Source organism: Cordyceps javanica, chromosome 1, assembly GCF_051103115.1.
Source record: "Cordyceps javanica chromosome 1, complete sequence".
Taxonomy (NCBI): Eukaryota; Fungi; Ascomycota; class Sordariomycetes; order Hypocreales; family Cordycipitaceae; genus Cordyceps; species Cordyceps javanica.
Genome location: NC_139295.1, coordinates 2586823 through 2613738, shown reverse-complemented (window position 1 = coordinate 2613738; position 26916 = coordinate 2586823). Strand labels below are relative to the sequence as shown.

Genomic DNA, 26916 nt, shown 5'->3' with positions numbered 1-26916 from the left:
TTTACCACTGAGCCCGTATAGGACTACCAAACAAGCGAGCAGCATCCGCAGAGACTCTAGGCAAGCAAGGCAAAGGCACTAGTTTAACAGTCGCCGACGCCGCTAGCTTCCCACCTAGCCGGGGACGCCGCCAGGGAGAGGCGATGAGAAGGTGTGGCGTACCAGTAGAGTCGTGCTGTGGCGACAGGTCATGAACACGAAACCGGCTTTGTTAAAGCTCGCACCTGACTAGCGAGTCCAGCTGAAAAGATCAAGAGTCTTCCATTCCCCTTCTGCGCAGTGACTTTGTTTGAGCCTCAGAACGCCCACTGGGAGCGTGCGAGCCAGGACACCGAAGAAGAAAAACTGGGACAATATTGATTATCCTTGTCATGAATGGCCGGAAGCAGCGTGGCTGCGACCCGTTACGCGCATCCTCATCTCCACAGAAAAGCAAGACATGGTAGTGCGTTGACGGGATAAAAAAAGAATGTAGATGAAAACGAGATGAGAGATGGAAAATGCGATTACTATCGAGTTATCATGCTATAATGAATGGCTGTATAGTCGTAGTTTTGCTGATATTATGATTGTCACTACCTATACCTACGTCACAAATTAGACGGCCGCCTCTCTGACCACGCGCATACCAGTTGAAGTCGATGGCCAGTTGTCTAATCATTAACCAGTTCACCAGTAACCGGTGATTGTATATATACATATATACACACATGGATATGGGATAAAATTTTCTTCATCCCGCATTTTACCCTGGTGGTATTGAGTGATTTTACAGTTTTGCATCGCATTACCTATTAGTAGAGACTGCTATTGCAGGCCCCTCGCAGTAATAGGTTGCCACTGGGAATCGCCAGGAGCCAATTTTATGCGTTAGTAACCCTGCACGGTAGTCAGTAATAAGATGAGAGGGGAAGTGGTTCCGGACCACCGTGCGCGGGCTGCGCACTGTCCTTTGGGGGGGGGGGGGTCTGTCTCTTTTGTCTCTCCACAACAAGACAGATGGATGGGCATGGGCTCGCCGGGCCATTGTTGTTGCAAGGGCGCGGTGTAAAATGAAAGAAAACTCTGCGCTCGCAACTCGCCAAGCTGGACAATACGCGGGCCATGGAAATAAGACCAGCAAAAACAGGGTGGCTGCAATTGGGCTCTGTTTCCCCGCCTTTGGTTGTTGAACCCGTCTGGGGTGAAGCGGAAGGGGGGGGGGGGGGGGGGGGGGGGCAGCAGCGCGCCTGGCATCGAGGATAGATTTCACGAGCATTTTTGGTCGTCGAGTGCCGACTAAAAAGCGCCATGAATACTATATCTGGCAATTGATATTCCAAAGATGCCGAGGCAGCGTCTTTTGGTGGCTGGTCCGGGTTTCTTTAGTGCCGTAGAGTAACGAGGCAGTGGTGTCCCAAGATGAGCGGTACCAATCGAGTTCTTCGGTGACACTACTGCAAGCCCGGCTGCAGCGCGACACTGCTAATTTGGCGTGGTGTTCATAAGAGGAAAGGGAAAAAAAATAGCAAGGCAACGGGAATTGACTGAACAAGATGGGAGCAATGGCTGCAAATCTTATTGCCTGGGTAGGTGAGGTATAGTGTGAGTGAGTGAGTGAGTGAGTCGTTTGTCTGTAGCACAACAACGCAGCTGGTACGTACCTACTCAGTACTTGCTCCGGCAGAAATCCTCTTCCCCTCCTTCATCACCACCGCCATCACCAACATTCTACCTACCTACTGCCTACCCGCGCAACGCCCAACCCACGATTCTTCTTGTTCTTCTTCTTCGCCAACGCCACTGCTCAGCTATAACTTACTCGACGCCACGCAAGTGCAGCTTACACTTCGACGCTAATTACACTCGACCGCACTAGCTCTGCCCACCCCCCCCCCCCCTCTCTGGGTGGGCTTCATGGGCCCCTCCCCGGCTCGCATCCACCGAGTCCACACTCTGGCCGTCGTTGTTGCTGCGCTGCTCGGCTGCTCCATGCCTTGGCCAACGACCTATCACAGAGTCAAAATATCACCCCAAGAGAAAATGCTGTGGTCAGGAAAACTTGGGGAAACCTGGGGGATTGCCCACGGTCTCCGTGCGCACTCGCCCACCTCCGTCTCTCGCTCTCCACCAAGCTGGGCTCCGGAGCCACTACCTACCTTAGCTAAACTCGTTTTTTTTTTCTCTGGCTCCCTCCAGGCCTCGCCGATCTAGCAGAGTTCTCGACTTCCCGCCTTGGCCTGCTCGCCCGCCTGCCTGCCTGCCTGCTCATCATCATTGTCCTCCGCATGGTCATGTCACTCTAGTTCCGAGGCTCTGTCATGCCTTCTCCGCTTCCCTCGACGATGAGTCCACCGTCCCACACCACATCACGGCATCGCGCACCCCCCCTCCCCGTCAACACACAGACGCACGCCTACCGGGCCTTGCAAGCCCTCCTCCACCGTTCCCCATGGTGCGCTTTGTGCGGATTCGAGCTGGCCTGCTCTCTGTCTCTTGCGATTCCAGGATATCCACTCGCGCCAGTCCTCATTACATATCTACTCCTCCTTTGCCCTAGTCTCTTTTCCCTTTCTCTTGCTGGTTCCTCTCTTCTTCTCTTACACCTCTTCATCTTCGCCAATTGTCTTGTCTAGGTGGGAAGCCAACACACCAGTCCAGCAAGACTGCTTCCTCTCTGGTGAGGCAAACACCACACGACCACAGCCATGAGGTGGACAACCTTTCTGGTCGGAGCCGTGGCTCCTGCAGCCATCATTGCTGCTGGCCCTCGCACACAGTCTCACCCAGAGGCTACAATTGAGGATATCCTTCAACGCAACAACCTGGACGAGGTTCTTGCCAAGCACAACCTGGCACTCGTCCCCCGGAGTCAACTTACAGACACGCTGACAGAGTTGACTGCGCTACTCAAGAGACAGGAACACTATGACCGTGTTGATCCCAGAGTTTCCACATTGCTCCGTCGCCAAAACGCAACCAACGCCAATTCGGGCAGTTCTGGCACCTCGCAGAGCTCCAGTTCACTACTCGGTAACCAAAACGGACTCCTCGACGGCCTGCTCGACCCCCTCCAATCGGGCATCAAGGGCATCCTCGACCCCATCGTCAAGCCTATTACGGACTTGGTCGGCGTGCTGGAGGCTGTTACCAAGCTTCTCACCCCTGAATTCATCGAGGCACTGCACGACGGTATTGTTGGTCTTGCCAAGACATTGAGGGATCCCATCCCTGACAAGATTCGTAACATTGTTACGGCCGGCGAGCCCATCATCAACGAAGTTGGCAAGCTCGACTTGGCCAGCCTCATCTCCCAGCTCGAGCCCCTGCTTAAGGAACTTGGTAGTCTTGACCTGGCCAGTCTCTTCGATGCACTCAAGCCCCTTCTCTCTGGTGATGAGATCAAGAAGATCATCAGCATCATCGACGGAGCTGAGCCCCTTATTGCCAGCCTCGGCAAGCTTGATTTGGCATCTCTCATTGAGCAGCTCGAGCCTCTGCTCAAGCAGCTCTCGGACCTTGACCTCGCAAGCCTTCTCGAAGCTGTCAAGCCCCTTCTCACTGCCGATGAGATCAAGAAGATTCAGTCCATCATTGATGGCGCTGAGCCACTCATCGCCAGCCTGGGCCAGCTGGACTTGCAGGATCTCATCAAGCAGCTCGAGCCCATTCTCAAGCAGCTTGGCAACCTTGACCTGGCTGGCCTCTTCGAAGCCATTCAGCCTCTTCTGCAGCCTGACGAGATCAAGAAAATCATCTCCATTGTTGATGGAGCTGAGCCTCTCATCAAGGAGCTTGGCCAGCTTGATCTTCAGGATCTTATCAAGCAGCTTGAGCCTCTCATCAAGCAGCTCAGCGGCCTCGATCTCGCCGGCCTTTTGGAAGCTATTAAGCCTCTTCTGCAGCCTGATGAGATTGCCAAAATTATCTCCATCGTTGATGGAGCTGAGCCTCTTATCAAGGAGCTTGGCCAGCTCGACCTCCAGGATCTTATCAAGCAACTTGAGCCTCTCATTAAGCAGCTTAGTGGCCTCGATCTTGCTGGCCTCCTGGAAGCTCTCAAGCCTCTTCTGCAGCCTGACGAAATCAAGAAGATCATCTCTATCGTTGATGGAGCTGAGCCTCTTATCAAGGAGCTCGGTCAGCTCGATCTTCAGGATCTTATCAAGCAACTCGAGCCTCTTATTAAGCAACTTAGCGATATTGATCTGGCCGGTCTCTTGGAGGCCGTCAAGCCTCTTCTGCAGCCTGATGAGATCAAGAAGATTATCTCCATCATCGACGGCGCCGAGCCTCTGCTTGCTAGCCTTGGCAAGGTTGACCTGTCCAAGTTGTTCGACCAGCTTGGCCCTGTTCTTGAAGCCCTTGGCCAAATCGACCTCAAGAGTCTCATTGACACCATCGCTCCTCTGCTTACGCCAGAGACCATTCAAGGCATTGTTCTTCTGCTCTTCAACGCCGAACAGCTTCTTACTTCCGATTTCGTGGATAACACCCAGTCACTTGTTGCTGGCGCTGCTCCGCTCGTCGCCAGTTTGGGCAAGGTGGATCTGTCTAAGTTGTTTGATCAGCTTGGTCCTGTTCTTGAAGCTCTTGGCCAAATCGATCTCAAGAGCCTCATTGACACAATCGCTCCTCTGCTTACGCCAGAGACCATCCAAGGCGTTGTTCTTCTGCTCTTCAACGCCGAACAGCTTCTCACCTCCGACTTTGTTGAGCAAACTACGGCCCTCATCTCCAACGCCGGACCGCTCATTGTCTCGCTCGGCAAGCTCGACCTGCCGAAGCTTCTTGACCAGCTGCAGCCTATCATCCAGGAACTTGGTCAGCTTGACCTGAAGAGCCTGTTTGATGCCCTCAAGCCTCTCCTCAGCGCTGATGTCATTGGCAAGCTTGTTGACATCGTCAACGGTGCCGCACCGCTCATTGCCAGCCTAGGCAAGCTCGACCTTCAGGACATCATCAACCAGCTTGAACCAATTCTGAAGGAACTCGGCCAACTGGATCTGCAAAGTCTCTTCGAGGCTCTGAAGCCACTGCTTAGCAAGGAAACCATTGAAAAGCTCGTAGACATTGTCAATGGCGCCGCGCCCTTGATCGACAGCCTCGGCAAGCTTGACCTCCAGGACCTCATCAACCAGCTCCAGCCAATCCTGAAGGAACTCGGCCAACTGGATCTGCAAAGTCTCTTCGAGGCTCTGAAGCCATTGCTCAGCAAGGAAACCATTGGCAAGCTTGTAGACATCGTCAACGGCGCCGCCCCCTTGATTGCAAGTCTTGGCCAGCTTGACCTGAAGAAGCTGCTTGACCAACTCGGCCCTCTTCTGGAGGAGCTTGGACAGATTGACCTAGCAGGTCTAATTGGCGCTCTTAAGCCTCTGCTCACACCTGAGACTATTCAGAAGCTAGTCAACATTGTCAACGGCGCCGAGCCACTCATCGCCAGCCTCGGCCAGCTTGACCTCAAGAAGCTACTGGATCAGGTCGGCCCTCTTCTGGATGAGCTTGGTCAGATTGACCTGGCAGGTCTGGTCGGCGCTCTCAAGCCCCTCCTTACCCCCGAGACTATTCAGAAACTGGTTAACATTGTCAACGGCGCCGAGCCACTCATCGCCAGCCTCGGCCAGCTTGACCTCAAGAAGCTACTGGATCAGGTTGGCCCTCTTCTGGATGAGCTTGGTCAGATCGACTTGGTTGGCCTCATCGGTGCTCTTAAGCCTCTGCTTAGCCCTGAAACAATTCAGAAGCTCGTCAACATTGTCAACGGCGCTGAACCTCTCATCGCTAGCCTTGGCCAGCTTGACCTCAAGAAGCTGCTTGACCAAGTCGGTCCCATCCTGGATGAGCTTGGCAACATCGATCTCAAGGGTCTCTTTGATGCTCTGCAACCCCTGCTCACGAGAAACACTATTCTCGGAATTATTGAGCTTCTGCAGAACGCTGAGGATCTACTTACCAAGGACTTTGTTGTTGACACTCGCGCCCTCATCAAGGGTGCTAGCCCTCTCATCGCAAGCCTTAGCAAGCTTGACCTCGACAAGCTTATCACTCAGCTTGGTCCACTCCTGGATGAAGTCAGCAAGCTCGACCTCAAGGGCCTATTTGATGCCCTTGCCCCTCTGCTCACTCCCCAAACCATCTCGGGTCTCGTCCAGCTTCTATCCAACGCCGAGCAGCTCCTTACTTCTGACTTCGTCAGCCAGACCAAGACTCTCATCGGTGGTGCCCTTCCCCTCATCGAAGCCCTTAAGGATGTTGATCTCAAGGGTCTCCTCGCGCAACTCTCCCCTCTTCTTAGCGCTCTTGGCAAGATCGACCTCAAGGGTCTCCTTGATGCTGTCAGCCCTCTCCTCACTCCCGAGGCCATTCGTGGTCTTCTCGGCCTTCTCGGTAACGCTGAAGACTTGCTTACCGGCGACTTCGTCAAGGACACGAGAAGCCTCATTGCCGGTGCCGGTCCCCTACTGGCTGCCCTCGGTGGTGTTGACCTCCAGGGTCTCTTCAAGCAGCTTGGTCCTCTTCTTGCTAGCATCAGCAAGCTGGATCTCGCTGGCATCATCGATTCGCTCGCCCCCATCTTGTCCAAGGAGAGCATCCAGAAGATCGTTGGCCTTCTTACCAACGCCGAGGACCTCCTCTCTGCCGACTTTGTCCAGCAGACCAAGGCCCTCATCGGCGACGCTGGTCCCCTTCTGCAGTCTGTCAAGCCTCTGCTCGCTGCTCTTGGCGAGATTGATCTTCCTGCTCTGCTCAAGTCGCTCGGTCCCCTGCTTAAGCAGCTCAGCCCTCTGCTGGATGCTCTGGGTGAGATTGACCTCAAGGGTCTCCTCGATGTTCTCAAGCCTTTCCTCACGCCTGAGTCGATCAAGGGCGTTCTGGGTCTCGTCGGCAATGCCGAGGACCTTCTCACACCCAAGTTTGTCAATGAGACGTCTTCTCTGATCAGCGGTGCTCTGCCACTGGTCGAGGCTCTGGACAATGTCGACATTCCTGAGCTCCTCAACGATCTCAAGCCACTGCTCGACATGGTCAAGCCACTCCTCGGTGCTCTGGGCGAGATCGATCTCAAGGGTCTGATTGAAGCCGTCGCACCTCTGCTCACGAAGCAGACCGTTGCTGGCATTGCCACGCTGCTACTCAACGCCGAGTCGCTCCTGACGTCTGACTTCGTCAGCAACACGCAGGAACTGATTGGCGACGCTACGCCGCTGGTTGCCACGGTCTCTGACCTCTTGCAAGCCATCTTCTCAGCCCTGTCCGGCCCCTCGGGAGGCTCCGGTGGAAGCAGTGGAGGCTCGTCCTAAACTGCGTGAAGATGGTTCTCTCGCATGAGAACTTGCATATATGATTTTGAGTATTTATGTTTTTTATATTTTTTTTTTGAATCCTAGATGATTTCTCCATGGAGCGTATGGGCGGGAAAGCCCCAGCCCGAGTTTGTTTTTACGACTGCAAAGGATAATGAAGCCTTTTCTTGTTTATGGAATGGTGGGCAGACAAGAAGAAACAGAGGATGACTGAGATGGCCCTTGCCTACGGGTAAGGGGCGGCATGTCTTGTACATGAATTAATGAGTCAAGTAAATATTTAGCTGAATGCTAGGAATATTTCCACAACTTTTGTGTAACGTGACAACTTGTAGTAACTCTAGCTAGTTTCTTACCAGCATACTTGCCAGACTGGGGTCATCTGGCTTTAGTTATCCTGTGTTGGTCGCACAAGTAGCTGTTGAAGTCGAGGTATGGGCGCTACAGCAGCTTGTGCCATGTTGACAATACTGATGGTATTAGTTTGGACAATATCGAATGCGACACAGAGAAAAGAAGAAGATGTTTCTACATCACGAACGCCACAAACGCCTCGACCGACGAGACTATACACTTTGATACATGGCACTGTCCCATGCCTTTCCACTGACCGACCCGCTTTGACTTGATCTTGACCTTTTTCTTTCTTCCTTTCTTCTTCTTCCTGGCCGTTTTTTTTTTCGCGCACTCGGGTTACTCTCCAGCTACGTAGATGAGTCGTAGTGCGGGCAGCTGACACCCTTGGCCTCCAGCGTCGCGATGGCGTTCTTGGCCGCCTCGCGGGCCTCTTCGGACGGCAGCTGGTTGTGCCACTCGACCAGCAGGACGTCGATGACGGTCCAGGCCTGCATCTCCACCAGGTGGGGGAGGATGTCGTACTCGGCGCCCTCAATGTCCATCTTGACGACGACGTAGTCCTGCGGCAGGGTCTCCATCAGCAGCCAGCGCGCAAAGTTGATGGCCGACAGCTCGGTGCCCTGGCCGCCGGACGCGATGGCGTCCGGGTGGTTCTTGTACGTCGACGAGCCCCAGTAGGACATTTCGGTGTTGACCTTGTCCAGGTAAAAGGTGCGCATGCCGTCGCTCGTGTCGACGACCGTGGACGGGTAGATGGTGATGGCCATGCCGACCGCGCCGTACTTTTGGCGGGCGTTGACCAGGGCCACGTTGAAGACGGGGTTGGCCTCGAAGAGGAATATTTCTACATCACGCAAAAGGCAAAGGAAAAAAAAAGGCAAAAGTTAGGCGAGAGGTTCTGAACAGGAGGAGCCGGGGAGGACCAATCTTTTGCAGGAGAGAGCTCCCCAACCCCCCCCGAGGGGAGGACACACGTACCGGCCTCTTTGTGCGTCGACCACGGCGGCGCGGGAAAGTCGTACTTGAACTTGGCCTCGGACGTCTGCAGAAACGTCTCGAGCGAGTCGGCGCCGTTGGCACCCAAGTCGACAAAGACGTACCGGGGCCTGCTGTTCTTGATCGTGGTTGCCGCCGAGTTGGACCCGAGGGGGGGCTGTTCTTGTATAATCTTCTCTACGACGGTGTGCGTGACCGCCGCCGGCGGCGCCGTGACGGTGACGGTGACGGCGCCTACGTCAGGATTGGGTGTCGTCCACGGCTTGGTCACGCTCGTGCCGTTGCCCTGCGGGCCGGAGAGACTGTACTGCTCTCCCATGTTGGTGCGCCAAAAGGTTATGAGGAGGAAGACGGCGATGATCAGGACGACCGCCGTAGGGACGTGAGGCGACTTGGAAGTCATGATGATCACTCGGTCCCTGCTGGTGCGTCTGCGTATTTGCTTGGGAATTTCAGCAAGGACGTGCAAGTCGACAGGGGGATGCAAACGAGGCTTCTCTCGAACAATAAGGAAGGAAGTACAGGTAATAATGAAAGAAGCAAAATGAACGAGATCAAGGGCTTTTAATACCAAGACAGATATCTGTTACCGATAGAGAATGGCGGAGAGCATGCAAAAAAGAGCGCCAGCGTCCCGCGTCACTGACTGGTCCACTGCAGTGAAACTGAACGTGCGCAGATGTAGATTTTCTATAGAAATTGGTGCGGTTGCCTCTCAAATCGTATCAAGGGGACGGGAGGGGGGGGCTTGCTCGTAGCGGAGGACGCCCTTCCCTTAGCATCGAGTGAGTTACGCCGAGCTTCATGTCGGTCATGGAGCCCATGAAATCTGGCTACCCAGCATTCTGTGGGTTAATGCGAGAGTGGCTACGAACATGACGGAATGGGTGCTGGTCCCGTGGGCAAAATGATGGGTGCCACACCGGACGAGGTATTTGACAATATACTGGATAATTCAACAGATGGGACCTGTCAAACTCATTCAGTACTTATGCTGGCAAGAGGTTTTGGCAGCCGCCCGCCGCCCTTTCCGATGAGGAAAGAAGATACACCGTGCCGCGGGTGCCGCGGGCATCTACTTACTGATAAACCGGATCAAGGCACCCTTGTTGCGTTGGCGCTCGGATTTGGCACAGGCCACACACGAGCCGTCTGCTCTGCCATGTCCGAGAAACTCGTGTGGGAAGATGAATGGTAGAAAATGGGGCCAGGTTTCCGCCACCGTGTTTCTTCCTTTTCCCTTTCTGTTTCTGGTGACGGAGACGACGTGGGACGAACAATGCGCAAGACCGATGCCGGCACCATCGGAACTGGCGATTTGGTCGTTTCGAGAGACAGGGACAATGCCTAAAAAAAAAGCGGCCCTAAATCATGCCCGAAGATTTTGAATCCTCCTAGTCTTGAGCCAGTCACCCGTTTCTTCACCAAATATCTATGAGATTTCATCAAGGATATGTCCAGGTACGAGACGGCTACTGGTAGTAATGAGAGGTAGATCAGGCACTTGTGCCATCTTCTCTTGAGATTCAGGTTTCTAGCTTCGAGTCAGAAAGCCGAGTTTGTCCATAACTATTCGTACGGATACACGACTTGTCCTTGTCTACCCCAGCTGACACTGGGGCCTCGTTGCGGAGGCCGGCTACGGAGTACGAAGTATCGATATGAGCGAGCCGCTTCGCTGGTTGACCCCAACGAGTACTGAGTATGATCCGGGTATCATCATACTCGGTACGGAGTATGCTGAGTAGCGACGCATGGTCGAAATTGGACCCGAATAAGTCCGGAGAGTGGGCACCTGGGTGGAAGATATAAGTCTCCGATTAGAAGGAGTTGCTCATAGGATCGGGCCCACAGCAGTTTCTACAACATTTGATGGAAGTCGCTCTTATACGTAGTACTTGCCATTCGTAACGACGACAGAGCCGATCCTTGTCGCAGAAGTGCCGCGCTAGACAAGGGTACGTAACGGCACTCCAAGGACATGTAAACTCAACTTTCCCATTTTTGTATACTCAGTAATGGCACGCTCTCCGCAATCCTAATCCGTACATGGCTTCTGCTTCTTTTGGTAGTCCGTTATCAGTGTCCCTCCCTTTCGAGTAGTTGCCTTGTTTATTACTATCAGGACTAGTGCATCAACTAGACAGCACGAGAGACTAGATATGCGCAGCTCTTTGATGAGCCGGTGGACGGTAGGTTGCCTTTGTCAGCTATATGACGGGTAAAACTCTCGGGCGATGTTTCTTAACCCTTTCTATTTCTCCCTCGGTTGGTGTAATCGGCGTCAGCGAGCCTCGTCCTTTACTTTTACGGGTGACTCTCCTGCAACAGCGCATGAATCTCAGGCCACTGGAAAAAAACGAGCCAACTAAATCCGGTTACCACGGCCCAACGTCGTACGAGTTTTTGTAGAGCGAACCGGCGACCGTGCTCGCCCCTGGCAAATCGACAGCGCATCTCGGGCGCCAAATCTGGTTTCATCTTAAGCTTATAGCGGCTAAGGCGAAAAGCCACGTTGGCGGCGCGCCGGACCTTTTAATAAGCCCTGGAGAATCAACACAAGCCAAGTCATCGGCCAACTCTAGGTCCCTAGCCCTGTCAAGAATGAGAAGTGCTCTTGGATCCGGTACTGGAGGATTCGGGTGGCACTTGGTCCTCACAGCCCCCCCCCCCCTTTCACGCGAAATGGCACCACAGGGAAAGGGAGGCGGTTTTGACAAGCCTGCATGCATGGCTGCCCAGTGTTTCGAGGGGCTTGGTTTCCCCATTACTCGAGCGGCCACCGAAACGCTCAAATGGCATGTCAGGTCCGGCACTTCCGCATGCATGGAACCGGCAGAGGAGATGATGGCTTGAAAAGAGTGGCCATGTTATAGTGAATTCGGCTAATTAGAGACAGGCATTAACAAGTTCTAGTCGGGTGATTTCCACTTTCGGCTTTATTTAGCATATGTACTGGTAGTTGTCCTCTGTAATTTTTCCAAGTTATTCTAGTTGCGTCCTTTGTAGAAAGTACCATGCTCGACTCCCTTTCAATCAGTCTTTTATTCACTAGTCTCTCCTGACAGATTAGAAACCATCTTTCCAACAGTACGCGGTAGATTCGTCACCCGCCTACTCAGCACTCAGCCACCGCAAATGCATCAAGTGACTAAGGATCCCTGCATGGCGATCGATTCAGGGTTACCAACTACTGGCCATAGCATCTGCCAGTTCGAGTCCGCGCGCGTCTTGTCTGGAGGGAAGAAACGCAACCCCACCAAGGCTCGGCTGGTTTCGAGATGGCGCGGTACTTGGCATCAGGCTAGGTGAGGCGGCCTCGTGTCAAAACGCTTCATGTTTGAGCGCCGCGTCTTTGCCGCCTGTCTCTCCCCTGATTGAATGAAACCTAATCTGCTTTGCTACGTTAACTACATAGCTCTATTCTTCTTTCCTTCTTCCAACTTTCAGCTACCAGTCCCACGCCATACCCATCACCGTCGTTTTGCTCTTCCCGCGTTTTGTGTGTGATAGTCGGAGATATCGCGTTGCGCCTGAACCTTGGCCCTTTCCCCCTTCCACTGGCTCGTTCAAACCGCGGTTCCTCTTTTCGTTGTTCAAGAAAGGGATCCGATGGATTTCTACCAACTATCTCTCGGCGGGTTGATCGCCGCAAATACATGCCTGCTATGGATGCGACACCGCGGGCAGCCCGGCAGCCGCGGCCGGCCCTCGAATAGCAGCCCGTCGTCGACAGAGTCTGCGCGCCGCTTCCAGCTCACGTTCTTTATCCCGTATACGATTGCAGTCGCTGCGGATTGGCTGCAGGTGAATTGAGATGCCTCGAATGGGTCATTCTGCTCATCGCTTCGTCTTTTCTTTTCTGACGCATTTACAGGGTCCGCACATTTACGCCCTTTACAAGTACGAAAAGGCCCTCCCCGAAAAGATTGTCGCGGCGCTCTACGCGACGGGCTTCGCCGCCGGGGGCATCAGCGCGTCCTTCGCCGGGTCGCTCGCGGATCGGTTCGGCCGCAAGCGCGCTTGCTTGCTGTACTGCGGCCTGTATTTCCTCACCTGCGTGTCCATGCTGAGCGAGGACCTGACCGTGCTGTTCGCGGGCCGCGTGGTGGGCGGCGTGAGCACGACGCTCCTCTTCAGCGTCTTTGAGGCCTGGATGATCTCCGACTACAACCACCGGGGGCTGGGAGTCCCGGTGGCGGACAGCGGTAGCCTGGCTGCGGACACTGACAATGACAAGCCCGCGGCTGTGGCGGATGGGGTCGAACAGTCAAGCTGCGACGAGGCCGCATCCGTGCCCATGTCACTTGATTCAGTCTTCAGCACCATGACAACGCTGAGTTGCGTCGTCGCAATCATCTCTGGCGTCATTGGCGACGCCCTGGTCGCAATATCAGGGACCAGGACCTGGCCGTTCATCGCTGCGATGGTCTGCAGTGTCGCGGCCGCTGGTATCATATCATCAACCTGGGTGAGTGCGCTTTGGCGTCCGAGCACACAGCAAATATGCACTGACCGTACTGACTGACATACGACCAGCGGGAAAATTATGGCTCTCAGTCAGATGGCAATACCTCTGCCGGTCAACCCTCCAACGGCAATCACCGTTTCGACTTTCTTCGCGACCCCAAGATGCTGACCCTCGGCCTCACGACTTGCATTTTCGAGGGGACAATGTATCTCTTCATCTTCTTCTGGTCTGCTGCCTTGAAGGATGCCCGAGACAGCGGCCTCCGGCCTGCCGCATCCGGCGAGCTGCCCTTTGGTCTCATATTCTCCAGCTTCATGTGCACCATGCTCGCAGGCTCTGCGATCTACGGACGTTTGCGAGGCGATAGCTTCAGCAGCTCTAGTATTTTACTAAGCATTCTCCTCATTGTCGGTGCTTGTCTAGGTATGGTTGTCAATGTGCAGGATGAGAGGGTCCTGTTTCTTGTTTTCTGTGTCATTGAAGGCTGCATTGGCGCGTACTTTCCCGCCATGGCAAGTCTCAAGAGCCAGCTGGTTGACGATGGCATTCGTGGGCGAGTATACAGCGCACTCAGGGCGCCGCTGAATGTTTTTGTCGTAGTCGCGCATTGCCTAGACGAAGAAGGTAAGCATCTGGTGACCTCCTCCCCAGAAGGGGCATCTCCGTTAACAAATTTATAGGGAGCCAGCATCGTAATAACATCTTCTTGGCTTGTGCAGGCCTGCTTCTGGTTGCATACTGTGTGGCACAGCGCCACTTTCCACATTGAAGCATGCCCCTAGTACGCGTCATATACTGCGATAGGCTCAAATTGTAAATATACTATTTGCTCCGTAAAACAGTCATTTATCGAATACTTCGGCTAAATTCTTGATCAGCATTAGGGGTCACGTCGTGACACCGCTTCATTGAAACTTTTCGGCGACCAGGCTCTTCCCTCTGGTCACCCATCCCGATCAAGCTGGCTGTTGATTTTGGAATCTCTTCTCATCTCTCTCATCTCTCTCATCTCGAATTTAATGTGAAGCAGGACTGGCCGCCATGAATATTCCGATGTGGCCTAGTGCGTGTCGCGTGTTCTAGTTATTAGTCCACGGCACGCCTGGTTGGCGATATCGGCATCCTTCGTCAAATTCATTGCCGTCAAGGCCGACGGCACCATGCCTTTGCCCCGGCAGTATACATCCTTCGTCGTGCTCACAATGCTTGGAATTCCTGTTTCGTGATGCTGAATTCACCTGTGGCGATGTCTCTGCCGGAAATGACGCGCTCAGAATAGTTGAGCGCCACAAGCGGCCAGTAGATTGGCGTCTCGTGAGCCGCCTCCAGGAAACAAATGAAGCTGAATTTGCGACCTTGCTTCAGGTTTCCTTCAAGTTGAGCGAACACGCATTATTTGGGGTTCATTGACACCGTTTGTCTCGGCGTTCACCTCACCGGGTACGAGATGGTTAACCAATCTGGGCAGGCTGGTCGATGAAGAGCAACTGCTGTAACGGGACTACCAGCCAGGGTTGCCACAAGGAGAGGCCAAAAAAATAAAAAATAAAACAATAAAAACAATGTACAACACCCGGTGTTCGCTGGTCGTCACCGACCCAACTACTAATCTGGCGCTCAAGTGGTTATCGATCGGAGATCAGACGGGATCCAGATTTTTCACTCGGCTATGGTCGTACATGCTAAGCCTGTCGGCATTTTTGCTTTATATACTATTCATTCGCTGTCCTGCCACTAGGCTCTGACCGAAACTCAAGTACTTTCACAAAAAACAGGTGGGCGAAGATTGTACTCTAATCCTACGCCTCGTCGGTCCTTAAAGACAAAACCCAAGCTGGGTAAACGCTTCTATCACATCTTTTTTTGCTAACAATCAAGTAAACAAAATTGCCAATTGAAAGCTATCTTCTGGAGAATAACGAGCAAACTCGGAATTTTCAGTCTGGATGACGGTTTCTTGAAACCTTTTTGCACGCCGAAAGCGCGAGAGTGGGGGACAATCAGCGCCTACTTTCTTGAAGAATGAGGTCAGAAAATACCATGACGGCTCAAGGCTAGATAATGCCATCGATATCGAGACGGAGTAATATGCCCAATTCTGCAAAATGACTCCGACGGTGGTACCCGGGCAAGAGCTCCGAAACCCGACAGAATCGCTAGCCAGACTCGTGGTGATGTCAAGCCAGAGAAAAAAACAAACGATGAGATGGCCCATATCGAGATTAATGATTTGCCAAACTTAACTCTTCAACAGGAGCATGTCTGTCAGCCTCTTTTTGACCCAGTCGCGGCAACTAATCTCCTCGTATTTTGGCTTCTCGCCCTCCGCTAAGCAGGTCTCCAAGACGCCGCAGCTCTCGTGGAAGCCAAAGCCCATGAAGAAGGCGATGCTCACACGCTCGCGCCCGCTCCAGTTCTGCACCCTATGGACAGTGCTCACATAACGATCGTTGGTGATGCGTTGCATGTAGTCGGCGATGTTGACGACGAACGTACCGGGGACTGGCCTGGCGCGCATCCACTGTCCCTCCCGGTTCAGAACCTGCAGCCCGCCCGCGTCGTCCTGCCAGAGGATGGTGAAGAGCTGAAAGTCAGTGTGCGAGCCAATTGAGACGCGGCTCGCATCACTGGAGCCTGCTGCGCCTGCTGCGCCGGCTGCGCCGGGGATGGGAGGGTAGTAGTTGACGGTCATGCCGCATCCTGGATACTGGGCCTTTTCATCAAAGGCGTCCTCGGGCAGGTCCAGAGAGAGCGCAAAGCCATGCATCAAAGCCCGGGACAGATGCAAACCTGCCTGAAAATGCGCCTTCATAGCCTCGCCAAAGGCAGGTTGGTTCGTCGTGTGGGCAAAGGCGTTGTCCTCATAACCAAAGCCCTCACGCACGCTGGGAGGAATCGCAGTCTGATCCGTAACTATGGGATCCCACCGCGGATCATAGCGTAGAGCAAAGCCCTCTTTGATGTCAATCCCCTCCGTTGCATTAATCGACAAGGTTCCGGGAGGCCGGTACCCGCTAGGAAAGCCCTTTGGGTGAGTGGTGGCACGCGACTTGACGGGAAGCTCCTGCCGGAAAAAGTCAAGAGCAGCATTGTATGAGGCCTCGGTGACGCCGAGCGGCACGCCGTGGTTGACAATGTAGAAGAAGCCTGTGTTGGTGGCAGCGTCTCGGATCCGAGCCGCGACGGCCTTGCGGGCGTCGAGAGTGGACGAGTCGCTGACGAGATCGGCGATGTCGATGAGGGGAATCTCGGACGGAAGAGCGTCTCGCAGCGGGGTCTGCAGCACGGTCCTAGCCACCGGCCCATTTGGAGAGGCGAGCTGGATGGTGGTAGTCTCAGTCGTGACGGGCATGGTCTCAGGAGAACGTTTATGTGATCTACTGGGTGTGTTGTATGTCTCATGTGTCGTGCGTCTTGACGAAACTGAGAACTGGCCTCACGGCTCGGCTGGGAGGATTTACGTGCTAACGAGGCCTGAATAATGCTCATGCAGGTTTCACAACGCCGGTAGAAAAGGGCATCGGCTACATCGTTCTCTAGTGCGTCGATGTCACGATGCGGTCACGATCACGGATTCTCGCCAACTTATACAAAGAGCTGGGCAAAGAGGTAGTTAATTTTCTATGGTATTTTCGCGGTAGTGGAAGTCGCCGCGTGTTCGCAAAGTACAAAAAGCTACTTACCTGACACACCTCGCGCTATCATCCTCTCTGCCCCTTTTTAAAATCAGAGTGAAGCAAGGACATTAGAAACAAGGGAAATGAGTTTTACCGTTCATTCTACTGGCTGCATGCCCGCTACATTATTCCTCGCTGGGACTTGTTTCCTCACTGTAAGTAGTTGACCAGCTATAAAAAGTCGGCGATGATCAAAACAACAAAAAAAGGATCGCATACAACCCGCCTGTCTCAATCTAGCAGAGAACTAAATCAGTGTCGCAGTCATTTAAAGCCCGATGATGGTGTATTTCTGTTCTTTGGATGATGGCTTCTTGGGTGTTGTTGCTACGTCACGCCCCCGTAACTCGGAGAACTCGATTTCTCGATAAAGCATCGTTAACTCGGAAGGCGGCGCGATTGACTGTCGCTGGGCACCGGGTTGGAGAAAGATTTGGTTGACAAGTTTGGCGGGATGGTCGCCGACAAAATGGCGACAACGCACGCCCGACCAAGACACCACAATACTTATCTCCAGGGATCTCTGGTGGGCTCCCAGAAGTATACCTTGCTTCGCCACCTGTCTAAGCCACTAGTTATAAGCCGCCAAGCACCCAGCGTCGCCCCATGATGCAATAGAGGGCACAAGGCTGTGAGGAGGCTGACAGAGCCTGCTGCACTAGCCCGCAGGCTGGTGGCAAGAGTTGATTGATTTAAACAATGCGATAGCTGGGGGTTTGGTTTGGAGTTTTCTATCAAAGTTGCGGTTTATATTAATCAGGCCTCACCTATTTCGACACCCTTCATTGTGCTCAGAACATTGCCTTGCGACACCGCGAGTCAACACCTGCACAACCTCGAATGAAAAATCCAACCTTTTCTCATTCGTTTTAGAGCCTTTCTCAAGCGCTAGCAACCATGGCGAGCTCAGTCGAGCAACAGATACGCAGCGCTGCAGAGCGAAACAGTCAACTGCTTGAGACGCTCGCCAGAACGGACGGCGCAGCATCGGCACTCGCCGAACACAAGCGCTTCCAGCAAGATCTCCAAGATCAGCTAGACCAGTCCACCCAGCGTATCGCAAAGCTCGAGGGGGAACGGCAAAAGCGCCTCGGCGAGCACGAGAAATACCGCGACAGCCACGTGCGACGATTCATGTTCAAGGCGTCGGGGAGGAAAGACAAGTTCGCGCAGCGTGCGGAGGACGGCGAGCGGGAATACTTCAAGGCGCTGCAGGACGCCCAGCAGGAGCACGGCATCCACGCCGCCATCACCGCGCAGATCGAAGAGGCGCAGCGCGCCGAGCCGGGGCGGCAGGCCGACGCGGACAGGCACGCCGCCGCGCAGCAGGAGCTCGACGCCCTCTACGCGCGCATCTTTGACGGCCCGACGCCGCAGTTCCCGGAAGAGGACGCGCGCGAGCAGCGGTACGCGACGGCGCTGCACGCGCACCAGCGGACGCGCGCGCTCTTCGACGCCGAGACGCAGGCCGTCGAGCAGCTCAACCGGGCCGACCGGGCCATGACGCAGGCGCTGCGGGAGATGGAGCAGGCGCTGGGCTACTCGCGCATGGACATGTTTGGCGGCGGCGCCATGGCGGACATGATGGAGCGCAGCCACCTGTCCAACGCGGACCGGCTGGCGGCGGTGGCGCGCGGGCACGCGGAGCGGGCGCAGCGCGCGTCGCCGCGCGTCCGCGACCTGCCCGAGGTGCGCATCAACCACGGGAGCATCGTGTCGGACGTCTTCTTCGACAACATCGTGACCGACTACGCCTTCCACCAGGAGATCCGGCGCGGCCAGCTGGAGCTCGTGCGCTGCTACAACTGCCTGCAGGACCTGGGCAGCTCGTCCGACCGCCGCCGGCGGGACTTGCAGGCGCAGCTGGCGAGGCAGGAGCAGGAGCTCCGGACGGCGCGCGCGGACCTGCAGCGCGCGCGCGAGGAGGTGTTCCAGTCCGTGATGCGGAGGGGAGAGGCTGGCAGCGGCGGAGGCGGAGGCGGAGGCGGCGGCGGCGGCGATGTCGGGCGGGCTGGCACTGCTGAGGCGCCACGAAGAGTAGACTCCTTGCCTCCTGCGTACGAGACTGCGGTGCAAGGGGACGCCGCACCGGCCTACGATGGCTGAGGTGGTTGAGCTGCTGTGTGCCTGACAAGTCGTAGTCGCAAGCGACCAATGGACTGGGATGATACACCAGCGAGTTAGTACCTGCTGACAATTTCTCGGCAGAAAAAGATATTGAGATGTACATTTATAGTTAGTGAAGAATACGATATCCCCTGCTTTCCTTCACTGGACTTGTACTTTGCACGCGCAGCCCCAAAGTCCCCCGTCTTCACAGCTAGGAGATCAAGCCCGCGGATTCTGGACCGCCAGCTATGAAGGTGGAGAGTGTACATGTCAGAGCAAGCCTTGCAGTCGGCGACACGGAACAAGATCTTTCCCTTTCAAAGCAGCTGAAGCAGGCAATCTCATCACAAGCACGCCCGGCGAGCGGCGGCATGACCCACTTTTATACGGCGGGCCCGATCTTACTGCCCCGGCGCACGGAATACGAACCGGCCAATCACAGTCTAGCATCACATGAAGTCGTCGCTGCCAGTGCGGGCTAAGCCTTCCAGCTAGAGCCAACGGGCCAAGCACTGAGTACCTTTCCAAGTATGGTTCGAGGGGTGTTTTGGCTCTGACGCCCCGGTCGATCACGGAGGTCGGTGGCTATCACGCTCCGACTTTGGTAGGGCTGACGAGGCCGTCCGTTGGCCGCGTACTCTGCCATACCTGCTGTCGCGATGCCAAAAGAATTAGAACAGAGCTGGAGATTACAAACAACATTTCTAATAAACTAGCCTGAATTTTCATTATATTAAGATGAGCGTGTGCCCCCGTAGTCATTACACTTGGCCATGTTTCCCATCACAGGCAACCAATCTCCAAAGTGATAAATTCCTTTCAGATTTCCTCATAATCAAATTTCTCGTACGCGCTCCTCGTTGACCTATAACGACTTCATTCACCACCCCTCACTTCATTTTTGATCATTCTTCGCGATGAGCCAACACTCTGATTCCAGTAAGTGCAACCTCTCGGGCCTCGTCTCATTCGCTACTGACAATCCGCAGCCGGTCGACCAGACGGCTACATCGACCCCAATTTCCCCAACCCAAACGGTCCCCACGACGTGCCCATCATCATCTACGGCTTCACTCCCTCCATTATCCTCGCCGCCTTTGCCGCTGCTTGGTTCGCCGTCTACCTCGTCATCCACACGGCCCAGACGGTCCGGTACCGGTCCTGGTGGTTCCTCACATTCTCCGTCGGCCTTGTGTTTGAGATTGTCGGGTACTGCGCTCGCGCTCTCTCGGCGAAGAAAGACCCCTACCACCTCATCTATTTTGTGCTCAACTACTTCTTCATCGTCACCGCCCCTGTTTTCCTCGCCGCCGGCATCTACACGATCCTGTCGGTCCTCATTGGTCGTCTGGGTCGCCGGCACTCTATCCTGGCACCAAAGGTCATCCTGTGGTTCTTTGTCGTCTCGGATGTCGTGGCTACGATTACACAGGTTGCTGGTGCCGCTCTGATCGGCAAGCGGGAGTCGGACCACCAGGATCCCACGACCGCTAACAATATTCTCCTCGGCGGCCTGGCGTACCAGGTCTTTTCCATGGGTGTCTATGTGGCTGTATCGGCAGCGTTTCTCTGGCGCGCTCGCCACGACCTGCGCCGCGACGGACTCGTTGGCTTTGCTTGGTCCTTTGCCGCCGCGACTGGCCTCATCTATCTCCGTACCACCTTTCGTCTTGCCGAGACGGCTGAGGGTCTCTTTGGAAATCTGCAGACTCACGAGGTATACTTTGCTTGCCTCGAATTTGCTCCAGTCGCTCTAGCCGTATTGCTCTTTGGCTGTTTCCACCCTGGTCGGTGCATCAAGAATGGCATTGCTGCTGAAGATGAGAAGCTGCCTCATCGCGCTGTTCCGTACGTCTAGAACTAGATTGGCATGGCCGCCAGACGCTGCTCAGGTAGATTAGAATATGCTGAGTTGAAGATTTCCTTTCACATCTCGTGTCCGACCAATTTCTCCCTTTTTCCCGGATTCACATACTGCCAATGATTTTACCGGAACTCTAGAGTTGCTATGAACAGTAGGGGCATTTATAGTCTCGGTTGTGATGGTGGCGTCCTTGTTCAGCGCTAGTCTTTCTGCCACGATACCTGCTGGCCGGCGGATTGCGCGAGCATGTTTGAACCACTGCATCTGTAGAATTTACCCGATAATTTTCGTTGCGATTATTCTTGCCGAAACCTGCCGCCAAGTTCGTGAACCAGTCACACGTATCAGAGTAGGTGGGGGGTGGCACCATGTCTTCAGCTTAGGCCTCACTTGCCCCCGCGCGCGTTAGGCATCCTATCCTCAAACCAGGACTCACCTTTTTCCACCTCCCGCCATGTCGCCGCTCGCGCCCCGGCCGACGCCGCTGCCGCGGCTCATCACGTACTACCAGACGCTGCACGACGAGGCCGGCCGGTCCATCTCGATCCTGCCGCTCATCACGCAGCCCGACATTGCCGTGACGCACGTCATCCTCGCGGCGCTGCACATCAACGAGGACCCGGACGCGCTCACGCTCAACGACCACCCGCCCGACGACGCGCGCCACGAGACGGCCTGGGCCGAGCTGCGCGTGCTCCAGGCCGCCGGCGTCCGCGTCCTGGCCCTCCTCGGCGGCGCGGCCAAGGGCACCTACGAGCGGCTCGACGGCGGCGGCCCGGACGAGGGGCCGGCCGAGCGCGCCCGCTTCGAGCGCTACTACGCGCCGCTGCGCGACCTCGTGCGCGCGCGCGGGCTCGACGGCCTGGACCTCGACGTCGAGGAGGACATGAGCCTGGCGGGCATCGTGCGCCTCGTCGACCGCCTGCGCGCCGACTTTGGCCCCGCGTTCCTCATCACGCTCGCGCCCGTCGCCGCGAGCCTGCTCGACCCGACCGCCAACCTCAGCGGCTTCGACTACGAGGCGCTCGAGGTCCTGCGCGGCCGCGAGATTGCCTGGTACAACGCCCAGTTCTACTGGGGCTGGGGCGACTTCTCCTCGCCCGTCATGTACGACATGATGCTGCGCAAGGGCTGGGCCCCCGACCGCCTCGTCGTCGGCCTCGTCACCAACCCGGCCAACGGCACCGGCTTCGTCGCCTGGGAGAGCCTGCAGCAGACCCTCGCCATCCTGCGCCGCCGCCCCCACAACTTTGGCGGCATCATGGGCTGGGAGTACTTCAACAGCCTGCCCGGCGACCGCGACCGGCCCTGGGAGTGGGCGCGCACCATGACCGCCATGATTCGCGCACACTGTCTGGCGCCGGCGCCGGCGGTCGACATGGCATCGCGGCAGCCGCTGCAGGCGCAGGCGCAGGCGCAGACTCCTGCTGCCGATGTGGACGTGGATGCGCCTGGCGGCAAGGAGCTCGAGGTTCCCGCGCCTTTTGAGTACTTTACCGATGAGGCAGATGAATAACGAGGCACATGCATGATTACTGCGAGCATTGGGATGGTGGGCAACAATAAGGAACACAGAAACTTGATAGAAAATGTAGCCTGTAAACTTCAGGCTGAGATATGGATAGCATGAAAAAGGTCATATTCGGTTTATGCAGCATCAAATCTAGATTTCCTTCATGCTCCATATAGCTCGGAACTTGCTTGCCGAATCCTCCAGAAGCATTGACGGAACGCCTTCTTCAATAATGCGCCCGTGATCGAGCACCGCAACGTGGTCGAAATCCGACGGCGCACCCAGACGATGCGCGACACAAATAATCGTGCAAGAGGAGAATTCAGTCTTGATCACCTCCCACATGAGTGACTCCGTCGATGCGTCCAGTCCAGTATTGAATTCATCAAGGAGGAGCAATCCACCACTCTGGTTTGAGGCGCCCTGGCCCTCTCGTCTCCTCAATCTTTGACGCAGAATAGCTCGTGCCAGGCTAAAGAGCTGTTTTTGGCCACGACTGAGCGAGCCTTCGCCGAGCAGCACATCCAAACCCCCTCGTGCGGAAAGCGTGTCCCATAAGCCCACTCTCTGCAGCGCATAAATACAGTCCTCGTCTTGCCGTGTCTGTGACTTTACCTGTTGAACAGTCTCGATGCTGAGCTCCGCCGAGCTAAAGTGGTGCTCGAGATTGTCGCGTAGAGTGTACTCGCCAGTCAAAAAGAAGGGGAACTGCGGCAGTGCAATGAGGCTGTCGCGCAACTTGTTGCGATAAACGCTAGCTGGTGCAACCCCGTCAATTCTAACAGACCCAGAATGAGGAACGATGAAACCCTGCAAGAGAAGTAAAAGCGTTGATTTGCCACTCCCAGTCCTGCCACAAATCAGCATCCTCTCACCCTTCTGCACATGTAGCGACATGACCTTGAGAGCATCATCAGGGTTCTGGGCCTTCAACAGAGCGAGGTCTTTTCCTGGGTATGGTTTTCTAGTCTTATAAGCAACCGAGACGGAATCCAACCGGACTGCGCCTTCACGTGGCCAGTTTTCACAAGGAGATACATTCTGTTCCGGATCATCCTCCCGAGGCACACCAGCTTGTAGGAATTTGAGTCGATTCAGCGCGACTGCTGACGTCTGAAGGGATGTGTAGGACTGAATAACATTTCCAAGCATCTCGCCCGCTGACATGAATGTGACCAGAGCGACGCCTACGAGCCCAGTGCTGGTAGGCAGCTGGCTTGCAATGGCAACAAATACGGCGGCGACCACTGCAATGCACAAGTTCAGCATTGTCTTCAGCCATGTTTGTAGCATTGCGGAAAGAAAAGAGGACTGTTGTGATTTGTCGAGAAGCTCGTCGTTGAGACGAATGCTGTTCTCCGACCAGCCAAAAGCCCGAATGGTGACCAGACCGTCGAGCGTCTCCTTGAAATGTTTGCTACACAGATGTTAGACGCCGAACTGTCAATCAAGATTCATGAAAGTGATCGAGGAAGAGTCTTACTTGATAGGATTTCGGTCTTCCATAGCAATGGCCCGCAGCTGCACGGCTGCTCTAACAAAACTCCGCTGTAACCGTAGGAGGAGGGCAGCAAAGAATGGGTATCCAACGAGTACGGCAGGAGACCCAAGGACTATCAAAATGGACTGAAAGACGGCTATAAACGTAGAAGCAACCGTGTTGCCGACCGAGTTTGTAAACTGGCTATCAATGGTGTTCATGTCTTGCGACATGTAGCCAGTGGGGACCGACGAGTCGACTGTTGTATAATAGTCCAAAGGCGCCAGAACAATCGTTTTCAGAGCGCCAAAGTGCAACTGTGAGCTTGCCTTGGGCCCCATCACATTGCTGGTATAGGTGAAATAAACCAGCATCGCCAGTAGACATGTGATTTGCAGCGCCCAGAAGGTTCCAAAGTAAAACCGCTCTTTGACCGAATCTCCTTCTGCCGCCATCCACAGCTCCAGCCAGAGTGTCGAGAAAGTAAAAAGAAAAGTGGCTGTTGCAGCAAGGAGAAAGAAGATGAAGAAAGTGAGTGAGCCAACCGCTGCAAAATAAAAACTATAGTCATCGCTGAGACCTGGCGGAACCATGGGTAGAGTGCCCGACGCAGTCTTCGCCGCAGGGTTCCAACGCTTATTTGTATCTCCCGCGTCTTTGCCAGGTTCCTCATGAGAGGATGGGTTCGTCTCAGATAATGAGTCTTTGCTCCGAACCTCGGAAGGCAATTGTGCTGTCGGGCCAGTCCATGTCACCTTGCCGTCCTTCAACACCAAAGCTTCGTCAAAAAGATTAAGCAACTCTGTCGATTGAGAAGCAAAAATGACCGTAGTGTTGGATCTCCTTAGGACGCCTTCTGGCCCAAAGACCTGGTGAGCAATGCCTTGCGCCGTATTTGAATCAATGCCACTGAGCACGTCGTCAAACACGGCTATTTCAGGCTCCGCGTAGAGCGAGCGAGCCAGTGATATTCTTTTCTTTTGGCCACCACTTAGTGCGGCTCCTTGACTTCCGACAATCGTTTCGTCGGCATTGGGCAGAGACTCAAAGTCCGCATGCAGCTGACAACACTTGACTACTCTCTCGTACAAAGCAGCTTTGAATGGCGCAAAGCCCAGAATGTTTTCCCGAATCGTGCCGTTGACGATGAAAACTTCTTGACTACAATAAGACAGCTGCTTACCACGGTGGATCATGACCTTCCCCTTCTTGTGTTTGACCTCATCCAACAGTCCGAGGCAAAATGTAGTTTTACCAGCAGCCACGGGCCCAAGAATGTAGTTGAAAGTGCCCTTGGACATTGAGAGGTTGATGTTTTGTACTAGCCAATCATCATCTTGCCATCCGAAACTAGCATCAACCAATTCTATGGTCCCGGCTGTATCAGAGTCGTTGATTTCATCGCGGTAGTCCACAAGAGGCTGTCCATCGTCATTTTCAGAGTCGAGGAAGGCTTCAATGCGGCCCACCGAGGTAATTGCAGCCATGACAGGTGGTATGCACTGCAAAATATGCATCATAGGGTTCGAGAGAAGATTGATGAAGGCAAGCGACGTCATGACCTCGCTCATAGTAAGCGTCTCGCGAGCGACGGTAAAGGTAACAATAGGGCAGAATATCATCGGCACAAAAGCAATAGTTGCAGAAGCTGTGCTAAGAAGCCGGAATCGGTTTCCTAGACTGATCTCACGCTCCCTAGAAATTTGCACAATTCTTCCAATTTGGTTGCCCAGACCGGCCATCTTGATGGAGGGGAGGTTCGGCAGGACAGAAGATATCAATCCGACGCGGCTACCCAGGGCCTCCATCCAAGCACCTTGTCTCTTGGCTGTGAATTGGCTGGCAAAGGTTGAAGCGCTCGCGGACAACAAGACCACGGCGAGCGGTGCCAAGAATGCCCAGCCGATACGCCGTTGCAAGAGCCAGCTAGCAAGAATGATCTCAAGCACGCAGATCCAGAATTCGTGTACGTTCTTGATACCGAACTGGATCATGTTCATTTCCGAGTTCATCATGCCCAGGACAGAAGAGCTTTTCTCCGAGTACACTTTGCGTCGCACAGTTTTCTGATAAAGCGCAGGTACAAGACATGATCGCACTTGAGCGACGGCCCGCTCTTGGTAGTACCCGTACAGGCTCGTCGCCATGGCTTTCCCCACGTTCAAGAACAGTATCATGCCCACATAGGCAACTGCAGTGCCAGCAGGCAAGTAAGAAGTCGTTCGCATCAAGTTGTCCAGAATGGAGCTGATAAAGAATGGATGAGCGAATCCGAATGCCGACATTATCACACGCGGCAACACGGGTGCTACGCAGCTAGTTCCAAGAGCCCGAACAAGGGCACGCCCTATTTTCCAGCCTCTTGTCTGGCTTCTTTGGACTTGCTCATCTTCCCGATTGCCATCCTTGAACTGTATTGCACGGTAGCGGGTCATGAACCGGGTTCGGTATTTTTCCGCTGCCAAGTCATCGTCAAGGGGGTAGAGGTCGTCAGACCCAATCTGATGTCTGTAGGCCTCTCGTACCAAGTCGTTGAGCCACCACAGAGACACCTTGCTGAAGGCCGATCTCGAGGTCTTTTCTCCTTCTGGACAGTTTAGCCGGGCCGCCTTGATCTTGTTCGTCAATTCAAGCACCAACAGAGCGCATGTCCATGCAGTGACGGCTGCGAAGGATCCAGTGAGGGATCCTGAAGCAGAGGAAAGCCAGTGTGTGCGGAGTTGGACCACTTCGCAAATGAATGATGCAAACAAGAAGATGGTGATTGTGTCCGAGGGTCTCGCCATTCGAGCGTGCGCGAGCCGCGAATGGAGAATCAGCACCGCAGTAGAGATGGTGGCCAGAGCAGCGGCAAGAACATTATATCGGCCGCCATAGTTGCTCTTGGCAAGCTGAAAGCCGAGGTACGCGCAGTTGAGGCCAAGGAGAGCGAAAGCTGCGAGTGTTTTGGCCAGCAGTAGATGGGGTGCCTGAATGGTAGCAGGGGTCCTGGTCAACTTTGCGACGCGTGTTGTGGCAATGACAATGAAAAAAGCATTGGGCAGGATTGACAGAGCCGACTGCTCAAATGTTTTCGTGAAGTCGAAATTATCGCGGCAGCCGACCACGAGTGGGCCGAAGGTATGGTCGTTCAGACAATTCATGATGTCGCGATAGCGCGTGC

The 26916-nt window shown here is 54.6% G+C and overlaps 8 protein-coding genes across 8 annotated transcripts; 5 read left to right on the top strand and 3 right to left on the bottom strand.

Moving 5' to 3' along the window:
• Nucleotides 1-2687: 2687 nt before the first annotated feature.
• On the top strand, nucleotides 2688-7283 carry V2A60_000786 (uncharacterized protein; the record flags this gene model as incomplete). The annotated part of the gene is made up of 1 exon (XM_083252153.1): nucleotides 2688-7283. One exon carries the CDS (start codon nucleotides 2688-2690, stop codon nucleotides 7281-7283), a length of 4596 nt encoding a protein of 1531 aa, XP_083108279.1.
• A 707-nt stretch (nucleotides 7284-7990) lies between these two features.
• V2A60_000785 (uncharacterized protein) lies at nucleotides 7991-9042 on the bottom strand (the record flags this gene model as incomplete). Its single annotated transcript, XM_083252152.1, has 2 exons — nucleotides 7991-8487; nucleotides 8622-9042. 2 exons carry the CDS (start codon nucleotides 9040-9042, stop codon nucleotides 7991-7993), a joined length of 918 nt encoding a protein of 305 aa, XP_083108278.1.
• Nucleotides 9043-12251: 3209 nt separating this feature from the next.
• On the top strand, nucleotides 12252-13879 carry V2A60_000784 (uncharacterized protein; the record flags this gene model as incomplete). The annotated part of the gene is made up of 4 exons (XM_083252151.1): nucleotides 12252-12446; nucleotides 12517-13110; nucleotides 13179-13734; nucleotides 13791-13879. 4 exons carry the CDS (start codon nucleotides 12252-12254, stop codon nucleotides 13877-13879), a joined length of 1434 nt encoding a protein of 477 aa, XP_083108277.1.
• A 1470-nt stretch (nucleotides 13880-15349) lies between these two features.
• On the bottom strand, nucleotides 15350-16462 carry V2A60_000783 (isopenicillin N synthase family dioxygenase; the record flags this gene model as incomplete). The annotated part of the gene is made up of 1 exon (XM_083252150.1): nucleotides 15350-16462. The coding sequence occupies one exon, from the start codon at nucleotides 16460-16462 to the stop codon at nucleotides 15350-15352; it is 1113 nt and encodes a 370-aa protein (XP_083108276.1).
• A 1222-nt stretch (nucleotides 16463-17684) lies between these two features.
• On the top strand, nucleotides 17685-18893 carry V2A60_000782 (uncharacterized protein; the record flags this gene model as incomplete). Its single annotated transcript, XM_083252149.1, has 1 exon — nucleotides 17685-18893. One exon carries the CDS (start codon nucleotides 17685-17687, stop codon nucleotides 18891-18893), a length of 1209 nt encoding a protein of 402 aa, XP_083108275.1.
• Nucleotides 18894-19813: 920 nt separating this feature from the next.
• Nucleotides 19814-20754, top strand: V2A60_000781 (RTA1 domain-containing protein; the record flags this gene model as incomplete). The annotated part of the gene is made up of 2 exons (XM_083252148.1): nucleotides 19814-19835; nucleotides 19886-20754. 2 exons carry the CDS (start codon nucleotides 19814-19816, stop codon nucleotides 20752-20754), a joined length of 891 nt encoding a protein of 296 aa, XP_083108274.1.
• Nucleotides 20755-21214: 460 nt separating this feature from the next.
• On the top strand, nucleotides 21215-22276 carry V2A60_000780 (uncharacterized protein; the record flags this gene model as incomplete). The annotated part of the gene is made up of 1 exon (XM_083252147.1): nucleotides 21215-22276. The coding sequence occupies one exon, from the start codon at nucleotides 21215-21217 to the stop codon at nucleotides 22274-22276; it is 1062 nt and encodes a 353-aa protein (XP_083108273.1).
• A 147-nt stretch (nucleotides 22277-22423) lies between these two features.
• On the bottom strand, nucleotides 22424-26896 carry V2A60_000779 (uncharacterized protein; the record flags this gene model as incomplete). Its single annotated transcript, XM_083252146.1, has 2 exons — nucleotides 22424-23690; nucleotides 23757-26896. The coding sequence occupies 2 exons, from the start codon at nucleotides 26894-26896 to the stop codon at nucleotides 22424-22426; spliced, it is 4407 nt and encodes a 1468-aa protein (XP_083108272.1).
• Nucleotides 26897-26916: the final 20 nt, after the last annotated feature.